This window comes from Platalea leucorodia (genome assembly GCF_965183815.1).
Source record: "Platalea leucorodia genome assembly, chromosome: 1".
Lineage (NCBI taxonomy): Eukaryota > Metazoa > Chordata > Aves > Pelecaniformes > Threskiornithidae > Platalea > Platalea leucorodia.
The window spans coordinates 143,452,984-143,472,445 of record NC_138823.1 but is presented as its reverse complement, the minus strand read 5'-3'; the positions used below and the strand labels follow the sequence as shown (position 1 = coordinate 143,472,445).

At 46.8% G+C, this 19,462-nt stretch overlaps 1 protein-coding gene across 1 annotated transcript; it reads left to right on the top strand.

The window, feature by feature from the left end:
* Positions 1–16,537: 16,537 nt before the first annotated feature.
* FZD1 (frizzled class receptor 1) lies at positions 16,538–18,880 on the top strand (the record flags this gene model as incomplete). Its single annotated transcript, XM_082310280.1, has 1 exon — positions 16,538–18,880. One exon carries the CDS (start codon positions 16,538–16,540, stop codon positions 18,341–18,343), a length of 1,806 nt encoding a protein of 601 aa, XP_082166406.1. The 3' UTR covers positions 18,344–18,880.
* Positions 18,881–19,462: the final 582 nt, after the last annotated feature.

Here is a 19,462-nt window from a genome sequence, read left to right as displayed (position 1 = left end):
CATTATGATAATATCTTCAGGACAGTCTTATAAAGGTGCCCTGCCCAAAGAAATCACAAATGAGAACAGTGAAATAGTAGACAAATCCTGCATAATTTGCCCTCTCATTCAACATTCAGGCCACAGAGTTCACCCTAATTTGCCATACACATTTCCTCTGACATTCTCGATCTGTACATATGGTAAAAATAAGAATTGCCAGCTTTCACTGAATAGACTTCTGTTAAGTGCTTATCAAAAGAAGAAGAAAGGGGTTGTAAAATGCAGTCATATTTAGTACATCCTTTGCTTTCTTTTGCTTTCTCTGCTAAACTCACACTTAGTAAAATCTACAGGCAATGAAATTTACCTTTTGAGCTCAAGTTGTTTCCATTCAGAACAAAGTAAAAAACATGCCAGCAAAGAAAACCTGATATTTCTTAGAAATTCTCTTTTCTTTCTTATGCCAAATCCCAAGGGGCAGGGCTCCACAAAAAGGGAGTTTATTTTCTAAATCCTTTGAACACAAAGCTCTTACATTTTCTAGGACAAGATGTTTTCCTAGACAATCTCAATATTGTGCCTTTGTATTAATACTTCTGTCATAAAGGTGAATACACACATGCATTTTATTGTATATATTTAATTTCCATTAGATGTCATTTCAATTATTCAAATATGAATTGGCTTACAAGCAGACTCCTGTGAAGACTTGTGTCTGAGTCTTGGCAAGCACATCATATTTCTGCAGTTTCTGTGTATTTGATTTGTCTGTTCTCTCTTCTTACTGTGCAAATTTGCGTGTTGTGTGTGCATGTGTGCTAAATACATAGGACAATGAATCTACGCTGACTTCTTTCTTTGGCAAAACTTCTGAATTCATGGGGTTTCTACAAGTTTTTAACGGTGATGGTTGTTTCTGACTATTTCTATAGCCAGCCAACTAAATTTTAGGGCTGTAGAAAAGTGAGGCATTTTAATTATCATCCAAAACAGGTAAATGATCCTTTCCTCCTCTGGCTTGTCCTTCCACATCTGGGGAAGAGTATGCCGTTGCTGGTCATTCTTATTCAGGGATTATTCCCCTATTAAACAGAGCTTAATTTAATGCAATGTCCAGTCATGAACTTGATATCAGCTTTTAGGCCTTGAATGCATTTCTTTTTTTTTTTTCTGTCATGTATTGCTGTGGTCTGGTGTAGCGTCATCATTATAATCTTTTTAAGTCAGTCCCTTGCCTTGATTTCCTGACTCAGTCTCTGATCTTTTCAAATGTTTCCCATTTTTACCTGCAATCTTTTGAAAAGACTCCTCTCAACCGTCTCCAGTCTTTTGCAATTTTATCATCTCATTTACTGGAGCTGTTTTCAGTCCATGAAGTAATAATAAATTTTAAAAAAACCTCATGTGGATATTAGATGTATTATCCTTATTGATCCATAATCTCATCATCTACTGTGCAGCGTTTGTGACTAAGGTACATGACTGTTTTCATTTGTCTTCACTGATCGACTGGTGCTGAGCTGACTGATGCTGATGTAGGCCTAGACTTCTCTGTAACTTCCCTTATGTTGCATGTCAGCGCAGTACATATTCTTCCTTCTCCGAGATGCAGCCATTTCATCTTCTTGGAACTAGTTTTATGTTCAAGTCTACAAAACCAGTTTTCCAAAGTGGCAAATAATACTTTCATTAAATCAGTCATATTTGCCAGTGGTGCCATATAATTTACATTTACTGAAAAGCTTTGCTATAGATCTTTCAAAATTATGCCCTCCAAGCCATCTAACAGCCACATACAGCTTCATGATGAAAAGTGAGCGTGATTCCATGTCTCCTACTCCTAAATCAAACTTCAACTTACTTACCCAATTGCTTGATTTTTCTACCATTTCTTACCACACTACAGGAGTCTCAATACACACCTTTTATAATTACAATTATCTGAAACTCCATATGGTATCTGCACCTTCTGTATTCGTATCCACTCAAACCAAAAGTCAGTTGTTTTCCTCCAAAAGCTTTAATCCACCTTTATTACTCCCCTCCCATCAGTTGTCAAGAGTGATAATTTGATCAATACAGCTTGCGTCTGCTGTGAAGTCACCCCGTTTCTAGCCCTCTGCTTCAGTTCAAACACCACCTATTGCCCCTGCAGGAGCGCAGCAGAACTGTGAGGTGAAGCATAAATGAGAGGACATATTCTGCCTCCATTGCTTCATGAATTTGAAGAGTAGCCCTGCAAGAGAGCATATTCTACCTGCTCAGTACCAAGGGGATCAAGTACCACAGTATATTCCCTGGAGGAAATGGTTGCAGTTTCTTGGCTATGAGCACGCGAACAGAGCTGTGCTTTCTGTTTCACTATCAAGACTATTATCTGTAAAACTGTATGTTTCTTTAATTAAACAGCAAAGAATGTGTTTGCTTAATTCTACTTTCTGTTGCAAAAACATACGATAGTGGAAATGATGGATTCTGGTGTCTGCCAGCTCCCTGATACCCTTATGTGTGTTAGAATCTAGGCAATTAGAACATTCATGTGGTAATTCCTCCATTATACTTTTCACATTAGCATGATAATTTCTTCTGAATTGTTTAGTCAAATTAATTGCAGTGAGCCTTATTTCAGGTATACCAAGCTTCCTTCTAAAGAGAGTTGTTAAACTACCAATTTTTATCTCACTTAAGAATTGCCGTAATAACAACATTTAGGAAAGCTGGTTCATAATCTGATACGATGATAGCTCCAGTTTTTATATGTGTTGTGTTGTATTGTCAGGCAGCTTGTGAGATAATAGAAAAGATCTACTCTTGGCTAGGGAGAGGATGAGATGTGAAGTTTTCTCTGCTGGAGTGCATATGCCTTCAGACATCAAAGCTTTTAAAATTTTCCATGGAGCAGAATGGAAACAGGACATTTTATCACCTGGGGTGCTGCCTGCTCCCTACTGCTTTTTCTGCCCAGCAGCTCTCCAGGGCGGGAGCAAAAGCAGTTCAGATCAGAGGCCAGAAGTGGGGGCATACTCCTGGCTATGGGTGTGGGCATCCACTGACAGTAGATAGATGCCAGGACAAAAAATAAATGATAACCATTTTTCTTGTGAACTTTATAATGACATATATAACCTCAATAAAGAAGGTCTATCCTGGGCAATTATAAACCAAGCACCTGGAGGAGACGTTTCTTCACTCTTTAAAGGCTCTGACGTTCAACTTCAGATCTATCTTCTCCTCCAGCATAGCATGGAAATAAACTGTAATCATGTACCACTGCCAGTCTATATTATGAAGACTCTCGTGTTATAGGATAGATGTCTGATTACAAAATGGGAATCTCCTAAAATACACACCCAATTTCTTTGTCATTAGTCTACAGCAACATGAGAAAGCTATGCATGACGAGTTCAGATGCAGATGCTACATAGGCTGCACCAAACTGGTCAGGGAGCAGCAGTGAGAAAGACATGGCTGTCTCCTGCCAGTGTGAAAGGGGTCTCTGAACAATGTCAGATATGAACAATGTCAGATATGAATTTGGAAGGGTGACATTTTTATTTATTTTTATTGAGTGATTATCCACTTGTGAGAAATACAGGACAAGGGTCTGGGAAAACTAATTATGCCTGGAATTTATCTTGATAAAATATAAAGGCAAATTATGTTCCTTGGGTCAAAAGCTGTTAGCATAAGTATGAGATTATGAGTGAGTTCCTTGGTTCTTTACTGCTTTAAGAAAAGAGAGAGAGAGGATTTTTAAAGAAAAAACAAGAGTAGTGAAATAATGTCTACGTGCATGCAGAGGGAATTTGTTGATTAGGCTGGTAGGTACTTCTATGAAACATCATTTTTGCTGATTTTAGGTGTCATGCCCATTACCTCAGCCAACAGACTGTTAGCACAATCTCTGTAGTAAATAACCCTCCCCATGGCTCGTCTTCTTGTTTCTAAAAGATCATCCAGTTCTCTTGGACTGTTGAGCTCAAGAAAAATGGAAAAAAATGGGAGATGATCCTTTTAAAGGCAAAGTACATGCTGAAGGAAAACTCATTTTCATGTGCTGTCAGCAGCAGCCAAAATACCACTTCCTATATACAGGCCAAAGGAAGAAGAGGTGAAATATTTGGGTACACACTAAAGGCTGTGTACCCATGAAACTTCCACTTCAAATCTCAGCCAAATCTTCTCTGACTGGCTTGAGATAAATAACCACCCAACACTAATCAGCAAAGTTAAAATGTTGGGTTTTTTCAACCTTGTTTTTAATTGAACAATTCCATATCTAAGTTTCTTGCCAAATAGTTACTCCAGATATTTTTAAATGTAGTTTAGATTTGAATCCTGAGGATGACAATCTCAGCCTACAGTTGAGTTGTCATGTTGGTGATCATCATCACTGACCATCTGCCTCTGGTCAAATTTCTTTTATTGAGCCCTTTTTTAATTTATTCCTGGAGGATTTGCTGCACAGTATGACAAACACCCGTCTGTCAGTGGCATGTTCTCAACTTCATTGGTTAGGCTTGTTGAGAAGCAGTTAGGACTCTTTACCCCCTATCCACAACATAAAAGGGATAGACTTTGTGCCTCTCTCCTCTTGCACCATTTAATCTTTACCAAGGGCTGCTGCTTCTCCCATGAAGAGACCTGCTCTATAGTGTGAGTTGTGGCACTGGGAGATCCAGTCACAGTAGATGTATCACAGCTGATCTGGCTTGTAAATTAAGTCCATAGACCCAGTCCGGAGTTTCTCAGTGGCGGGCAGCCATCCCCTCACAGCAGCAGGGGAGTATGGCCCCTTCAAAAACAGTGGTCTGCAGCCCACATTGGTAGAGATGGCAAGACTGCTATGCACTACTGTCCTTGGGGTTCCCCTTCGTATTAACTGATAATGTGTGTGCTGCTTACACAGTCCGACGTCTATTTAAATTGCTATCGACAATGGCATGCTGAGAGAGACATTTATTAGTTAGAGCATAAAAGGGAGGTAGGGAGAAGAAACTGGCGATAAAGCAAGTAAGTAAATAAATAAATATAAACATGCTTAGTCAGAACATTCATCTGTCATATTGATTGCTTTTAAGATAAGAGAATAGATATTAAGAAGCTTGTATGCTACTACGAGAGAATACAGTTTAAGGAGATAGCCTGGTCACAAACTAATACTGTGACTTTATATAAATCCGTTGTGAATAGTCCTGCCATACATAGCAAGGGGAGGTGATAAATGATGGCCTCAAGTCCTGTTGCCCCTCTTTTCAGGGGACTGAGTCAGCATCAAGGTGACTCAAGGCCTTTTCTTCTCCCAGGTCCCTCGGCCTGGTGCATCCCTTTGCAGTACTGGAAGGAATAAAAGAAGAGGGATTTCTCCCCACATTTTTCACCTCAACGGTTTGTCCAGCTGTGTCTAGATTTTTTTTTTTTTCCAGGTCAGAATAACTAATGATTAAATTCATTTTGTGAAGGTGCAGTTCAAGCTGCAGTTTCATGATTGCTTGATGCCCATCAAAGCTGGGGCTGTTGCCGCCAGGAGTCTCTCCCATCTTTCAGCTGATGCCTTCCCTTTCCCCTCTGCTGGCACTAGCATCCCTGCAGCCATGCCAAGAGCTGGAGAAGAGAACTGATGCAACTGGAAGTGTAGTGGATTTTGCTGGTAAGCCTTCAGCTGGGGCAGCGCACCGCTCTGCTTCTCCCCGACTGCCCCGCGGGTGTTGCTGCACGCAGCAGGAGTGGGAGAAATGGCTGGGAGTGGGAAGAAGTGTGGGACCATCTCCCTCAGGGGGCTTAAAACAATTGTGATGCACAGCCCTCCGAAGCTTTCCAGGGAGGAAAAATAGGCCTCAGGAAAAAGAAATGTGTGTGCCAGCTTTAGGTTAAATTCCCTTTTCTATCACAGACTTCCTACCTGACTTTGAACAGGTCATTTTAATCTCTTTCTGCCTTAGATTTCCCTTTCCAAAACGAAGACAGAGCGGTACTTTTATCTTTCAGAAGAAACACATTAGAGATTTTGAGGTGCTGAGGTGCCCAGGTACTCTGGGAATAGGGGCACAGAAAGACTTTTGATAGGTCTGCAAATATTTTTAAAGTGCTTCTGCCTCAAGCTTCCCTTTTTAATTGCCTTAATTGTAGACAGCATTTGTACTGCACAGCTAAGTTCTTTGTAGCTTAACATTTTGTAAGTATCCATGCTTTTGGCAAATCATTGGTGTAACTGAATTCCAGATAACAGAATTCAAGGTATAAAGATGAGATATATGGCAAAAGATGGAAGGTTTTTTTCAGTCTTTAAAAATGTTCTCACTGTGTTTCAAGTTTCAGTAACTTTTAGTGGCGTCACTCAACAACAGAGTGAGCAAGCACTCCATGGTGAAAACACCAGCTGTGGTCTATTTTACATGCAGTTACCTTTCAATCCGTTGTTCCATGGCATTACTCACTCCATCCAAACCTCAGCCTGATCTGAGATCAATGCAAGCTCATCAGACCTGACATTGTCATCTTTTTTCCAACAGAGCTAATGTATGGTTTTCTTTGTGACCACACCCATCACTTACAGGGCTTCAGACTAATAAACCTGCTTTAATACAGAGCAGACAGAGGGGTTGTTTGGACCACAACCATTTTTCCAGAAATGGATGATAATACTGCATCAATACTGTCATTGTGGTCCTCTTCCTAGGCTAAAAAGCTCTGCTCACAGAGCAATATTTGAAATGTTTATCCCTAGAAAAAAATATACTTGATGTAGCCATAACAAGTGGTAGAATATGTTTTTTGCCTCAGAATTTGAGATTAGAATGTCTATATTTATAGCTAAACGAGGATACCACTAGAAATAAACATTTACTAAGGTGGTGATATTATTACAAGGGCAGATCTTCATTCAAGAAAAAAGAGTCAGTCTTATATTTACAAAACTCAAATGAGAGATTACAGACTCGTTATTCTGTGATACATCTGTCCAACTCTGGCAGTCTGATTTCAAGGGGCCAATTACCAAAAAGCACAGGCACCAGCACTTTTTACATATAAGGTTCCTGAAAGATGCTGGGACCAGGGGTATTTGAAGTCATTGGTCTGTTTCTGAAACCGCATCTCTACATTTTCTCACCAGCTTCACCACATACTCCTTTTCTGACCTTGGAAACATACTTCATTTCTCCACGTTTAAGTTCCTGCATTTAGAAAATGGGGATTAAGAACATAGATGCAAAGCTGCTTTAAGTTTATTGATATTTGCAGCTTTCAGAGCTCTAATGGGTGGCACCGTACAAAGGCAAAGAGTTCTTTACATTTTACTGAAGTGATTCATTTTTCAGCTGGCCACAATGTTGTACTGCAAATCTTCAATGAGTGCGGACTTGCCAATTTGAAGAAACAACTGATTTAACTAAATGGTTTTTCAAAGACATGTAGAGAAATTGGTGTAACCCCATCACAGAGATAAATTTATATCAGGCTGAGTGACTCGTATTGATTAAGCTTATGTCAGCAAGGAATCAACTTGCTAATTCCATGAAAGGCACTTTTAAACTGAAATAAGAGTGTCTGCACAGGGGGTTAGTTTTATATTGGCACTTTTTTTCCCAAACAAGACAATCCTTTAAGCCCCATATCCCTAGTGCTGTGCATTTCAAAAGAAAAAAAAAAAAAACACAAAAGTAAGAGAAATGGCATAGTAGGCATGGCAAAACCAATTAGGTTTAAGATATGTCCTGTCCTTGGCACTCTGAGTGCTACATTGGCTCAGAATTAGGCTTGCTATGATCCGAAGCATCTTTAAGTCTGCTGCTATTTAACACATTATGGGGGAACACAGTTGTGTCAGTTTTTTAATGGCTCAAACGATGCTGACTGGCTTATCCCAGAGATGTGGGTTCAAGGCTGTGGGTTCACGGCAGCCTAACTTCTACTGCAGATCAACTCCAACTATGAAATCTTTGTATCATGCAACTTGGAAGCCACAAATACATCATTTGTAAGAAGGAGGGAAAAGTGCCTCCCAAAGCAGTTCAGTAAACCCTTTTGCTTGCTGTGGCAGTGGTGCAGACAAAGTTTAGGATGAGCTGCTGCTAGCCCTTCTCTGCCAAAAGGAGGACCCAGACCTCCAACTCTTAATTGTCATCACATACGCACTTGGAAGGAGGTATGTGTAGGCACAGTGCACTGTATTGCCGACTTTTAAGCAAATATTTAAATCAGAGGCTGCATTTTTAAAAAGTCATGATGTATTCAAAGAAGCAGCTATAAAATTGTAAGAACATATATAAATATAAAAACTCAATGGCTTTGCAGAAATACTTTGTCCAGCTGTCTAGCTATAATAAATGGCAGAGCAACAATGTCTGAAAGAACCACATCAGCAAAGTGCTTCCTGAATTTTAACAATGATTTCAACATATTGGTAACAACACATAAGAGCCAGAAGGTAGACATCCCTTATTTTCCCTTCCCATCCCTTTCTATTCTGTGTTCATATTTTTATGTATATCCCTCCTCATGAATTGAAGAGCTTCCAAAATTGAAGAGTAAATGAGAAGTCCTTGTCTTCCTCACTTTCCTGGTATAGTACGTAAGGATGGAATTTCCCTTGCTTTCCAAGGGTGTGATTAGACCTTGCTTCCAATGGTGTGACTAACACTGAGAGTCAAAGTGGGAAAAAGAGGTGTTTTCCTCTGAACACACAGAAGTACATAAGCACGCCAGAATCTTCTGGATGTTACAGATTTAGCCAGCCAGCTGTTGCACTAGCTCTGTCTCCTGCATGTGGGCTGATTCCTGCCGAGCAGACTTGAGGCTGAGGGTGTCACTGCAGTGGTATGCTGCTGTCATGGGGCTGTGGCTGCTGAGGCCAGCCATCGCTGACGTGACTTGGATCAGTCCAGCGTGAGACTTTGAGATAAGGAAGAAAACCTTGATAGACTCTGTATTCGGCATGTGGCCAGCTGAAGGGAACAGAAGACCTGGGACACTGAGATGATGTGGCTTGTCCTGCTGGTCTTCAGTGCTGGGAACTCCACGTTAGTTTTCTTAATGTCAGCAATACCATATGAAAGAACACAGAATTACAATAACCATCCCTGCAGATGGTAAATGTGTGGCTTTCCACAGATAAGTCCAAATCCAGTAAAAATTACACAATCTTGTTAGTCACTGTGGAAAACAGAGACGTCACAAAATCCAGAAGCAAAGAGTCCAGATGCGCATTGATGTCCAATAGCTCAATGTTCTGACAGGCATACTAGGGGAGGAGAGGCCTGAACACTTGCAGTTGGGCTATATGTTGTGATTGCGTATGTGAGCTATACAGAATGACCGCTTGTGACAACAGGGCATGAAACTTCATCATCCTTACATTAACATTCACTACCATGAACTTTGAGATTTTTCTGAAGTGCTTGTTCTTCTCCTCCTTGAAGACTGTGGGATCAGGCTAAGGATGGTTTATCTGGGGCCCACGTGAGCTATCCGATACACTCCTAGAAGTGCCACAGTGTCGAGCTGTCGCTGTGCAGCCGGGCTCAGAGAGTGGGGGAAATGCTAACTAGAAAAGTCAGCTGCAGAATTGGGGGAAGGTCTAGAACATGAATCCTGTCTATCCTTAAGACAATTCCTTTCACAAAACCAGCCCAAAGTTTCTGAAAAGAATTTACTTCAAAATACAGCTGACCCCTCCTATATGAAGAAGAATGTATTTAGGGGAAAAGAAGTGCTTATGAGCAGATCCTAGTGGCACATTCCTTTCAGTCTTGCTGGGCAGTTTGCCTCTGTTTACACTGGTTAAATATCCAAAGCTATCTTTCCAAAGCAAAGCAAAAGCCCAGAAGATTTTTTCTACAGTGAAAGTTGAGATTGTCCTTTAATAGGTACCAAGCCACATTCCATGGAGAAAGGCAGATGCAGGCTGAGAATTGCTCCCTGCTCTGACCTCATCCTGCTCACTTTCTTAATAACTTTCATGGAAAATACATGCACACCTAAAAGACACAGAAAAACAACTTTCCTCCGCTCTATCGCCCCACCTCACACACATACCTTTTCAATTTGTGTCTCTTGAAATACTAATGCAGAAAATATGATCTGAATCTCATTTACATCAGTGGAAATGGGGAGTAATTTCACTAAAAGGAATGTACTTAAAGCACGGCGAAAGCAGTGTGAGACCAGAAGAAAAAGCTCATCACGTAATTTCTCCTTGCAACACAGCCTTGTGAAGCTCTACTCGCTTCCCTTGCATCCGTGAGATCAGCAGGTCTACTCCTGGGAGTAAGGATTGCCGGCTCAGGCCCTTAAATCAGCCTCTCTCTGAAGAACAAGAGAGAGGCTGTGTTTTCAGGCACTGTATGTAACTGTAGAAGAACTCACTCAAGAAAGGGAAATAAAAAGAGAGTAAAAATGTTCGCATTCTCTCTGAACAAAATGAGCTGTGATCTGCAATTGCCCTTTTAAGAGTTGTGGCTTTTTCTTGTTCTCCAGAAAACTTCTGGCAGCAGCAGCCAGGCTGCAGCCACTGTGCCTCTCACCCCAGCGCAGAACATGTCAGGGAAGGCAGGCAACATACGGCTTTAATTTGCAAGGGATCATCTACATTTCTTCTGAAGAGAAAAGAAAACCAAATCAAATCTCCACATACTCAATCTATCTTGAATAAACAGCATTAAGGGAAAAATGCTGTGCGTATTGGGAGGAAGAGACTCTTTGTAGTCCGCTTTGACTGCGCATACCGTTTCTCCTCGTGCCTCTTTAAAGCATATAAAATCACTGTGATGGGGGGCTGACTTACATGAGTGCTAGTCAAAGATTGCTCTTTATTCGTAGCCCATGCTACACGGTAGGAGTTTGGGTTACAATAGGTGTCACACAGCAGGAGTAAATTACCACCGACTTCAGTGGCTAGAGCCGCATTTCCATTCTATTTCTCTTATTCCCACAACCCCCAAATACAAATAAAAGTACAATTTTTACCTAAACTGACAATCGCAGACTAATACAGCCAATTAATAAAAGGCACATATAAAGGCATCTGGGATGAATTTGAGGGTAAGATGACCTGGGCCACCCGATGATAAGTGAATTACTCAGTATCTTGTCAAATGCCTGTTAATAACAACTGCCTCCGCACCGAGATGACTTTCTGAGCACTTGGCTGTACAGCCTTGAGACCCTTCGCTGCAGTAAGTATTCTGGATGCTGACTGCACCATCGCCTAGGGTTCGTGTTCAGCTCCTACCGATTTTCTTTGCCAATCGCTGCATGTGTTTGTTATTTTTGTCAGCACAGGCATACTTCCAAGAGTCTTCTAGATGTTCCAAGAAATAGTCAGTGTCCAAGGTAGGCTTTTAAATTTTAAGGATTTTGTTCTTCTGGCAAGACTAAATCCGTGAGATGCTATGGCCCTGGGGCAGATGGCTATGTCACTGGCATGTTGCAAAGTGAAAAATATCTTACCGTGCAACTGTAAAAGCTGCTTGGGAGTCTTGTCCAGATGATTTCTCTCCAGAATTTTGGTCTGTAGATCTGTGTGTCAACTTCCAGGGTTGAACAACTTAGTTTAAAAGGAGTTTGTATTACCTGGATTAAGGATTTTATCACCAGAAATATACGGTAGCTATAATACAGCAATGTAAGGGGGTACCCTATTTCATCTTACAGTTTGAGATGTATGACACTGTAACCACCTCTCCTTCATTTCACTGCATTTACACTGTTCATACCAATTCTTCAGCAAGCATCCTTGTCTGTGCATCACGAGGACTTGTGGTGTGTACGGCCAGCACTGAAGAGAGAGATGCCAGAATGAGACCCACCTGAGCTGTGGCCTTGCACTGTCTCATCTGGAACCCCCTAAGTCACTCTGAGAGACTTCACGAATGTAGTACACGCATTGCTGCCCATCACAGGTTACATACTTGAACCCATCTCTCTACCAAGCTATCAAAAATCCTTTCTCTCCATCCAGATCTAACACCCCTGCCCCCCCCAAACATTAACTGTTCTTATCAGCCAAGATTCATGCTCAACAGGAGACAAAAATCAAACTTGTCACACTGTATTATGATGATCATACTTTTAACCCCTTATCTGACATTTAAATAATGAAATCTTGAATCAGCTAAAAAGCTAATTATCTGAGCATAACTTTTGCTTTCCTTTGGTGGACAAACATACATTTATGTTATCATCTATGTTTAGATTTTATTCACTTGGGTGGTCACTAGCCTTACTACAAATACAGTTTGTGCTTATATTGCATTCTCTGTATGTAAAATAGGCATGTGAGATAAAGCTGAATAATTTACTCTGGAGAAACAAGTTTTCCTTAAATGCTGTGGAAAGGAAGCATTCACTCTATCCTATTTCTGCCAGCCACTTAGAGGAAAACAAGAAAATACTTCAACTACTTTTTACTTTCTTTCCAAAACTTAAAATTTAGACAGTTTCATTTTTTTGGCCAAAGATTTGTGTCGCCCCCGCCCCCTGAGGACAGCAGCATAGTGAGGATGTTACCAGGATATAAACGATATAAGACAACAAAACTCAGTATACTTCCCACGTGCCAGAGTCCTAATTTCCCCTAGTGGCTACTGTAACAAGTAACAACAGCACATTGTTTTGAAATAAAAGTTCTTTTAAGGTATGATTTTAATGTCCAAATTCTTCTTTCTCTTAGAATGGAAGATTGTATTTCCATGGGAAGGGGAAAGAAGAGCGCCTGTGCTTTAAGAAAGACACTATTTGTCTGTGTAAGAACACGATTACCATTGCACTGACCCAAGCAAAGGTGGCATCCAGTCCAGTCTCCTCTCTCCCACCGTCACCCACGGTGGATACCTAATGAATCATTAAAAGAACAAGGCAGACACACAGGGACAGTCTCCTGTGGATGTGATGTGCAGTACTAGGGTTATATGAAGAAGTAGTATCTTTTATTAGACCAAGACATACGGGTGGAAAAATTAGACAAACTTTTGGCCATACGAACTTTTCTTCAGGTTAGAAACACCAGCTGCAGGTCTCACGTAAGAACAATTGCTTAACATTTACTAAGATTATTAATTAAGCCAGCTCTGAAAGGAAGAAGATGGTAGCTGTAAAATAGAGAGGACGTTAATGATGCTAATGATGCAGAGAATGTTAAGGATGGGAGAAAGAGTGACATTTATTAGCTAAGCAAAAAGCAGAGACAATTACCTTACAGTCTGTTGATTTGGAGAGAGGTAAGCAGGGGGACGGATGCAGAGGGAAATTATAAACTACTACCAGTACCGAGTCCCCAGTTTTCGGTTTTGGGCAGAGTTAGGAAACCTAGTTCCCATGCTCGCTTCTGTGGGACAAGTTCTGGAGTTTCCCTTAAGGATCAGGACTCAAAGATCAGAGGGAGAATGCCCTGCTTTGTGAGAAACTCTCCCTCACCGACCACACAGTGTTTTGGTCTATAAAGACCATCTCTGGGAGTTCATGCTGGTGCCGAGGGGTTGTTTTCAGCAGCAAAACTACCAGGAAGGCAGCAGTGCACAGGATGAAGTATGTTACAGTCCTGAAACTGCAAATGTAAGATCAGAGGATGCTGATGGTTTGATGGCAGGGGGCGTTCATTGCTGTAGTAGCGGATGGGCATCAACACATCTTAACGTTTCTTGCTCAGGCATGGTTCAAACTGATCTGGTGTTTTGGACCACAGAGATTACGCTTCTAATGATGAGTTTTGTGGTTTGGGGTGCTTGAAATGTAGGACAAGTGCTTCTGGGAAGATTCTTTCCACACAGGATTTTCTGTTATGTGAAAAAACATTGAACAGTTAAAACCAGCAAGTCCTAGGAACTTTCCTGAACTTACCAGCTCTCAGCCTTCGTTCTTCCCCCCACAACACCCTATCCATTCCCATTCCCACTTTTTCTTTCTGAGCTGGTCTCACTGATACATCCCTATCTAAGCTCTAAGCAGTTGTTCTCAAGTTCCATTTAGCTTTGGTAGTTACTGCTTCAGAACCAGAAAAATAGCTTGTTAACCCAGAAATTTGTCTACTTTTCCTTCTACACCAGTTGGTCTGAAAAAAGCTATTACCTACATGTACAAACCTTGTCCTGTATACACTGATCTTTCTTCTAGAACAATCTTCTGGCTTGTTGCACACAGCAACTTAGAACAGCGATTTTTCAGTGTTTTTCAGTTTGAGAAGTATTTCCTAAATATTTCAAATGCAGACCCCTGTAGATAGAATTTCAGCCAACTGATGATGGACTTAGGCATCTTAATTACCTTTTCTGAATGTTGTGATGCGTCCTCAGGTCTGAAGACCACAGGGAGAAAGACATGGAGGCTTCCTGAGACTAGTTAGAAATTCACATTCATTTTCTATGAGAAAGAGCATGTGTAATACTTGTTCCTACCTAAAGATCCAGTGTTCAATTGTTTTAGGATGAATAAGAAAACAATACTGTCATTTAGGGCTGAATATAAATTAGGTTTTGTGCTAGAAAGGAGTTAGTAATTTTAATTACTGATGTAGATCTGAAGAGGAAAATCTGTAGCTTAAAACCGTAAATACAATATGCAAGGAATCAAACTTTTTTCAGCAGAAGATGGAAAATGATATCATTTGTGCCTATCATTTTTGAACTGTGGTGCTCTGAGAAGAGAGTTCTTGACAGAACTCAATGAAACGAGGACATCAGCAATCAACATATTTAAGGTTGTGCAGTTTCTAAACATGATCCCGCTCCTGCAGTCGTTACACAGCATAGATCTTGCTATTAATTAGTTTGAATGTGGGACAGCACTGCTGGGAGAAAGTAAGTGGCCTAAATAGCACGGTCCAAATTTTATCTGTAGCTATCCAAGAAATACGGATGTCTTTTATTAACCCTTGCCACCTGTGACGGCTAGAAATAAATGCTGGGCTTGTCTTATTCCTAATGGATTTTTGCAGCTCATTAGAGTATAAAGTGGAAAGGGAGGGAGCATGCTGCAGAGAAGGAAGACAGCTGGCAGGAGAAGTTTCATGCCTGGTTCAGCTCTGAATGGCAGCATTAACCGTCGGACAAATATGAGGACATTCACGTCCATGATGCAGAGGCTCGGTTACTGAATGTTTGGAGAACATGGTAGGATTCTCCTTCTCCTCCTCTCCAGGAGCATAGTTTATTATTCTTATTGAATTCCAGCGAGCATAGTAAATCCCCCACTCTGCCTCCATCATTTTTCTGGACTATGCATTTCGGAAGGGCCAACAGGACCCCCATTCTGCGCAAGCAACAGAGGCGCAGAAAGAAGCGGCCACCGTTGGCGGTCACTGTATGCCCCTTCACCCCTTCCCCAGAATACAGGGAACATAAAAAACCTGACGGGAGCTATTTGCGAGTCACGCAGCATTCATCTTGAATTAAGCTGGAATAGCTGCCCACTGGGCAGAGGGAGGAAGGGGAATGGGAAAGCCCTGTTGTGATTACTTTCATATCTCAGGGTGCTGCTGTAGACGTGATAGGAGGAAGACGCACATAAGATACCGGCAATAACTCGGCAGTCAGGTATCTGAAGCGTCTCTGGAGGGAGGCGAGTTTTGGCCACTCGCGCATCACCGGTTGCGTGTGCGAGATGCGAACACCGCGGTCTCTGCCTCCCAACCGCCGCCGCTCCTGCCCGTGCCCAAAGTTACTACAATACCCCTATCTCCCAGATTTCAGTCCTGCAAAGATGCTCCCCGACGGCCTCCGCTCCCCGCAGCAGACCCCGGACAGCAGCAGTGCCCCCCCCCTCCCCCGCCGCCCTTTGCTATTTGGCAAATTTCGACACCCGCCCCCCGGCCCCCGGCGGGCCGTGAATGGAGCCGGAATCGGCACAGCTGCCTTGCCGCCGGCGGAGACGCCGAGTTTGATGGGCCCTGGACCCCGCCGCCGTGCGCCCTTCAATGGCCTTAACTATCCCCATCACCGGGGAATCCAAAAACACCCCCGGGACAGCCCTGACCGGCACCCCGCCGCTGCAGCCGCCGCCGTCCAGCCCCGGCGGGCCCGGCCTCCCCCGCCCCTCCGCGCTGCCGACCGAAAAGGCACGGCCCCCCGGCCACCCCCCCCCGGCGGCGGGGCCCCCTCCCTTCCCCCGCCGCCGCCGCCGCCGCCGCCTTTGTGCGCGGCGCGGGGCAGCCCCGCGCCCGCCTGCGCCCGCCCCCGGGTGAGGCGTTGGGAGACGGTCCCTTACGCAGGAAAGTTCGGCGTCGGTTTCAAGGCTCCTCCCTCCCGGTGAAAGGCAGACCGCGGGGCGCCTCGAAACCGGTCGGAGGGAGCGCGGCGCGGCGCGGCGAGGGGCGCGGGCTCGAGGGGCCGGCACAAATGGTCAGGCGGCGGCGGCGGCGGCGGAGGCGGCGGCGGTAGTCGGAGGCGCGGCGGGCGCTGCCGCCGGTGCGGGCAGAGCTGCGCGCCGCGGCCGCGCGAGTGGCGGCCGGGGCTGCCCCGTCCCTGCCCGCCGCTCCCTTCATGAGTCGCAAGTTCGGGCCGGGAGGAGCAGCGGCGGCGGCGGGGCGGCGGGAGCCCGGCTGGGCAGGCGGCACCGACTGAGCATGGCCGAGCGGCGCGGGCCGGCGGCGAGCGGCGGCGGGGAAGTTGGCGGCGGGCGGCGGGCGGGCGGCGGCGGCGGCCGGTGCCCGCGGCTGACGCCGCCGCCGCCGCCGCCGCCGCTGCTGCTGCTGCTGCTGCTGTGGGCGGCGGCGCTGCCGGCCGGGGGCCAGGCGCCGGCGCCGCAGTACAACGGCGAGCGGGGCATCTCCATCCCGGACCACGGCTACTGCCAGCCCATCTCCATCCCGCTCTGCACCGACATCGCCTACAACCAGACCATCATGCCCAACCTGCTGGGCCACACCAACCAGGAGGACGCGGGGCTGGAGGTGCACCAGTTCTACCCGCTGGTGAAGGTGCAGTGCTCGGCCGAGCTCAAGTTCTTCCTCTGCTCCATGTACGCCCCGGTGTGCACCGTGCTGGAGCAGGCCCTGCCGCCCTGCCGCTCCCTCTGCGAGCGGGCCCGCCAGGGCTGCGAGGCCCTCATGAACAAGTTCGGCTTCCAGTGGCCCGACACGCTGCGCTGCGAGAAGTTCCCGGTGCACGGGGCCGGCGAGCTCTGCGTGGGGCAGAACGCCTCCGAGCGCGGCACCCCCACGCCCGCCCTGCGCCCCGAGAGCTGGACCAGCAACCCCCACCGCGGCGGCCCCGGCGGCGGCCCCGGGGGCTCGGGGCCCGGCGAGCCCCGCGGGCGCTTCTCCTGCCCGCGGGCACTGAAGGTGCCCTCCTACCTGAACTACCGCTTCCTGGGGGAGAAGGACTGCGGGGCGCCCTGCGAGCCCGGCCGCCTCTACGGGCTCATGTACTTCGGGCCCGAGGAGCTGCGCTTCTCCCGCACCTGGATCGGCATCTGGTCGGTGCTCTGCTGCGCCTCCACCCTCTTCACCGTCCTCACCTACCTGGTGGACATGAAGCGGTTCAGCTACCCCGAGCGGCCCATCATCTTCCTCTCGGGCTGCTACACGGCGGTGGCCGTGGCCTACATCGCCGGCTTCCTCCTGGAGGAGAGGGTGGTCTGCAACGAGCGCTTTGCCGAGGACGGCTCCCGCACCGTGGCGCAGGGCACGAAGCGGGAGGGCTGCACCATCCTCTTCATGATGCTCTACTTCTTCGGCATGGCCAGCTCCATCTGGTGGGTCATCCTCTCCCTCACCTGGTTCCTGGCCGCCGGCATGAAGTGGGGTCATGAGGCCATCGAGGCCAACTCCCAGTACTTCCACCTGGCCGCCTGGGCCGTGCCGGCCATCAAGACCATCACCATCCTGGCCCTGGGGCAGGTGGATGGGGACGTCCTCAGCGGCGTCTGCTTTGTGGGCATCAACAACGTGGACGCCCTGCGGGGCTTCGTGCTGGCCCCCTTGTTCGTCTACCTGTTCATTGGCACCTCCTTCCTGCTGGCCGGCTTCGTGTCCCTCTTCAGGATCCGGACCATCATGAAGCACGACGGCACCAAGACGGAAAAGCTGGAGAAGCTCATGGTGAGGATAGGCATCTTCAGCGTCCTCTACACAGTGCCGGCCACCATCGTCATTGCCTGCTATTTTTACGAGCAAGCTTTTAGGGAACAGTGGGAGAGGAGCTGGGTCACGCAGAGCTGTAAGAGCTACGCCATCCCCTGCCCCAACAACCACAGCAGCCACCACCCGCCCATGAGCCCCGACTTCACCGTCTTCATGATCAAGTATCTCATGACCTTAATCGTGGGCATCACCTCGGGCTTCTGGATCTGGTCTGGGAAAACCCTGAACTCCTGGAGGAAGTTTTACACCAGGCTCACCAACAGCAAGCAGGGCGAGACCACGGTCTGAGACCCCCGCCCGCCGGAGGACCGGGGCTCTGCCTTGGGAAGGAGCTCCTTATCCAGCCTGGGCAAACTCTGGGGACGGCGAGTGGCTTGCGGGCGGCGGGGAGCGGAGGACGAGCCGGTGGGGACCCCGGGGCCGGCCGGCTCTGCCCTCCCCGCTCCTCCGGGGCCGTCTCCTGTAGGAACTGAGCGCACTGTCAGGTTGGGGGAGAGGGATGTAAATAGCCTCTGTAAGATTTTGTAAGTATATTTGTATTTAAATTACAAAAATCTCACTTTTTTTAATTATTTAGGACACTTTTAACCCGTTGGCGGATTTTGCTTCCTCGCTCCCCTCTTTTTTTTTAATTTAAAAAAAAAAAAAGGTGTTGGATTTTTATTTCGTAGGGCAGGATGGGAAAAACTGCCGTTAGGAGCAACCGAAACAAACCCCTTCCTTCCCCCCCCCGCAGGTTTTGCAATGGCCTTGCTTGGAGTTTCAGTTGCGAGAGCAGCAGGGCCCGGCGCGGGGCCGCCGCCGCGGCCGGGGGCGCCTCCTGAGGCGGGCTGGGCCGCGGGCCCGGGCCCGGCCTGCCGGCGGTATGTGGCGGCGGAGGTGGGGCTGGGGAGGAGCGCCGCTTCCCGCCCCGGCCCCGGCCCCGGCCCCGGCCGGGGGAGGACGGACCCCCGCCTGGCCCCGTACGGGGAGGGCAGGCAGCCGCCCGGCCGTGGCGCAGGGACAGCGCTTCCCCTCGCCTCGGCCGGCGGCAGCGGAGCCGAGCCCCGCTGAGCTGGGCGGGACCCGCCAGACCCTTCTTGGGGCGGGGGGAAGCAACCTCCGGCCGTGCGCGGCGGTGTGCCCGGCCGTTCCCGGGGGGGGGAGCAGCCTCTCCGCCGTGCCCGGGGCCAGGGGGATCGGCTGCCGGCTGCCGCCTTCCAATTCTATAAAATTTATTTAAATGCACCACGTAGTGGAAGAGGAGTTGGCCTGCGTTGTTGGAGGAGTTGGGGTTTGCACCTGTAGCACGCCCGATGGCTTAGGCGGTGGATGGGGACACAGATAGACCGAGCTTCCCGCTCGTTGTGTTTTCCTTCGGCGGCGCGGTCGGAGCGGGGGCCGGGGCCGGGGCCGGGGCCGGGGCCG